Source organism: Phaethon lepturus, unplaced genomic scaffold (assembly GCF_000687285.1).
Source record: "Phaethon lepturus isolate BGI_N335 unplaced genomic scaffold, ASM68728v1 scaffold26056, whole genome shotgun sequence".
Taxonomy (NCBI): domain Eukaryota; kingdom Metazoa; phylum Chordata; class Aves; order Phaethontiformes; family Phaethontidae; genus Phaethon; species Phaethon lepturus.
In genome coordinates this window covers 389-3,017 of record NW_010544514.1, presented here as the reverse complement: position 1 = coordinate 3,017, position 2,629 = coordinate 389, and the positions used below count along the sequence as shown (strand labels likewise).

The 2,629-nt window shown below is 57.0% G+C and overlaps 1 protein-coding gene across 1 annotated transcript in view; it reads left to right on the top strand.

Moving 5' to 3' along the window:
* TRAF7 (TNF receptor-associated factor 7, E3 ubiquitin protein ligase) overlaps positions 1–2,316 on the top strand; it is a 20,905-nt gene extending 18,589 nt beyond the window's left edge. Inside the window, exons 16-20 of the mRNA XM_010288718.1 lie at positions 73–195; positions 1,009–1,128; positions 1,346–1,477; positions 1,708–1,827; positions 2,077–2,316. Coding sequence (XP_010287020.1) covers positions 73–195; positions 1,009–1,128; positions 1,346–1,477; positions 1,708–1,827; positions 2,077–2,091 — 510 coding nt within the window. The 3' untranslated portion in view covers positions 2,092–2,316. The remainder of the gene's footprint in view (positions 1–72; positions 196–1,008; positions 1,129–1,345; positions 1,478–1,707; positions 1,828–2,076) is intronic.
* Positions 2,317–2,629: the final 313 nt, after the last annotated feature.

Below are 2,629 nucleotides of genomic sequence, written 5' to 3'. Positions count from 1 at the left end.
GACCTGTTCTGCCCCACCACCGCCCGGTCCCGCCGAGACTCTCCTCCATGTGTGTGTTTGTGCTTTCCACAGGTCTGGGATATTGTAGGTACCGAGCTCAAACTGAAGAAGGAGCTGACAGGCCTCAATCACTGGGTGCGAGCACTGGTGGCTTCTCAAAACTATCTCTACAGCGGATCTTACCAAACAATCAAGGTGGGACCCTGAGACTCGTGGCAACTGTAAGCCATCAGCTCTCCCTGTGCCTCTACGTACCTGTATTCTGCAGCATGGGTTGGTGGAGCAGGACAAAAGGTAGCTGCTAGGATGTGGGAGCACCGCTGTAGCGTCGCTGACACACTAGATTTTACTGCGCCGAGTGCATCTTTGCAGGCACAAAGCCTGGGCTCTGGCTGGTCCTGGGGAGCGCAGCTGCCGGGGGATGCTCGCTAAGATAAAACGCAGCCTCACAGCCATGGCGGCTCACGCTGCCTCCGCAGCTGCCGCGGCGTTATCTGTGCTGACAGTCCTGCGGATCAGAGGAGAAGGTCACTGTCTGGCTGCAGAGTTACCATAAATCTGCGTGTGGGTTCCAAAATGCCCTCATCTGTGTTGGCTCAGGCTTTGATGAATAGTTCACCTCTTAGTATCTGGGTGACACAAGAGAATTTGAAGTTGCCCTCCTCAGTGTTAATAAATCCCCGTTAATTTGTCTGCGTCAGTTTTTAGTGCTATCAAGGAGTGGGTTGTGTGTGCACGTGTGTGTGCATAGTCACACACAAAGGGTGTGCAATCTCCACAACTTTTTCAGTCTGGATGTTCAAAGCTGGACAGCTAAATAAGATAGCAGGACTTTGCTCATTAGTACTGAACATTCCCAGATGGACAGATTTGTCCTTAAAGATGTGATCTGGGCACACATGGAGCCAGGCTGACTCCGTGCGAAGCAGGAGAATAGCTTCAAGGGAGCTCCCTCCTGGAGAGGGGTCCCTGCGTGGGTCTCATCCTTTGCTCCGGCGTCTCTTTCAGATCTGGGACATCCGCAACTTGGAGTGTGTCCACGTGCTGCAGACGTCAGGAGGCAGCGTCTACTCCATCGCTGTGACAAACCACCATATTGTGTGTGGCACCTACGAGAACCTCATCCATGTGAGGGCTGCGGGGTTTGACGCACTTATTGGCTTGAAGCTGGGGGAGAGGGGCAAGGAGGCGGGGGCCTGGCTCTGCCAGTCCTCTTCATGGTGCACCTGGAGTATGGGTGCACAGCACCCACCTTGGAGGTGTGCATGGAGGGGGAAACGCCTCAGAGAAGTCGGCGGCGGTCTGCAGCCCAGTGCGATCTCCGAGCCCCGCTCTCCTTCCACAGGTCTGGGATATCGAGACAAAGGAACAAGTCCGCACGCTGACTGGGCACGTGGGTACAGTCTACGCCCTCGCTGTCATCTCCACACCAGATCAAACCAAAGTCTTCAGTGCATCGTATGACCGGTCTCTCAGGGTACGTGTCCAGGGATGCGCAGCTGCGTCTGTGCAGTTGGCACTGTTAAAGGATGGACAGCCTTGAGGGAAAGGGAGGACGGGATCCCTGCATGACACATGGCCTCATATTTAATTTGTGTCACCTGGCTCGAACCCTGTGGCACGCAGCATCCCCCGTGTCTCTCCCAGTGCATCCCCCGTCCCTCCCGCATGCCGCTCGTTTGGCTCACGCCTCTTGTGTGCCCGTAGGTGTGGAGCATGGACAACATGATCTGTACTCAGACGCTGCTGCGACACCAGGGTAGCGTCACTGCCCTCGCAGTCTCCAGGGGCCGCCTCTTCTCCGGCGCCGTGGACAGCACTGTAAAGGTTGGTTTCCTCAGGCTTCTCCTTGATGGTTTGGTCTCTTCTAATACTAGAACAAGGGCAGTAAATAAGTTACAAGCCATCTTCAAACAAACAAGGGGATGGTTCACAACGGTTGGGAGGTTTAACTCCTGAGAGAGGGTGTTGTGGAAGCCAAAAGTGCAAAGGGAAGCTCCTCAAGAGGGTGAAGAGAAGCCCACAGAGTGCTCAGAACAGTCTCTGCCATGGGTTCCTGTTGCCTCTCCTCCGCAGGTCTGGACGTGCTAGCGAGTGCCACACTAGTCCTGCACACTGAAAGACCAAAAACTCCTCCCCTCCGTCAGCCTGCTGGGTGACTAACACCACTATGAAATAACTGCTGCAGCTCCTCTCCGCACCGACCACTGCCTGCTGCTGCCCATCGGCCGGTTCCCCCACCCGCGGACCCCGGCTGGCAGCTCTCGGGACGGGTTTGGCCCGTGGATGCTCCAGATGTTCCCTCAGGTCTGCCACTGAAAGACCAAAAACTCCTCCCCTCCGTCAGCCTGCTGGGTGACTAACACCACTATGAAATAACTGCTGCAGCTCCTCTCCGCACCGACCACTGCCTGCTGCTGCCCATCGGCCGGTTCCCCCACCCGCGGACCCCGGCTGGCAGCTCTCGGGACGGGTTTGGCCCGTGGATGCTCCAGATGTTCCCTCAGGTCTGCCGTATATGATTGGTGCCAGCGCCTTCCGCACCGCAGGGTGCCCTCCTCTGCCTGAGCATCCTCTGGGGCTGGGGCGACGCTGGACCCCAGGGCAGCCCCAGGGCACCGGTGCAGAT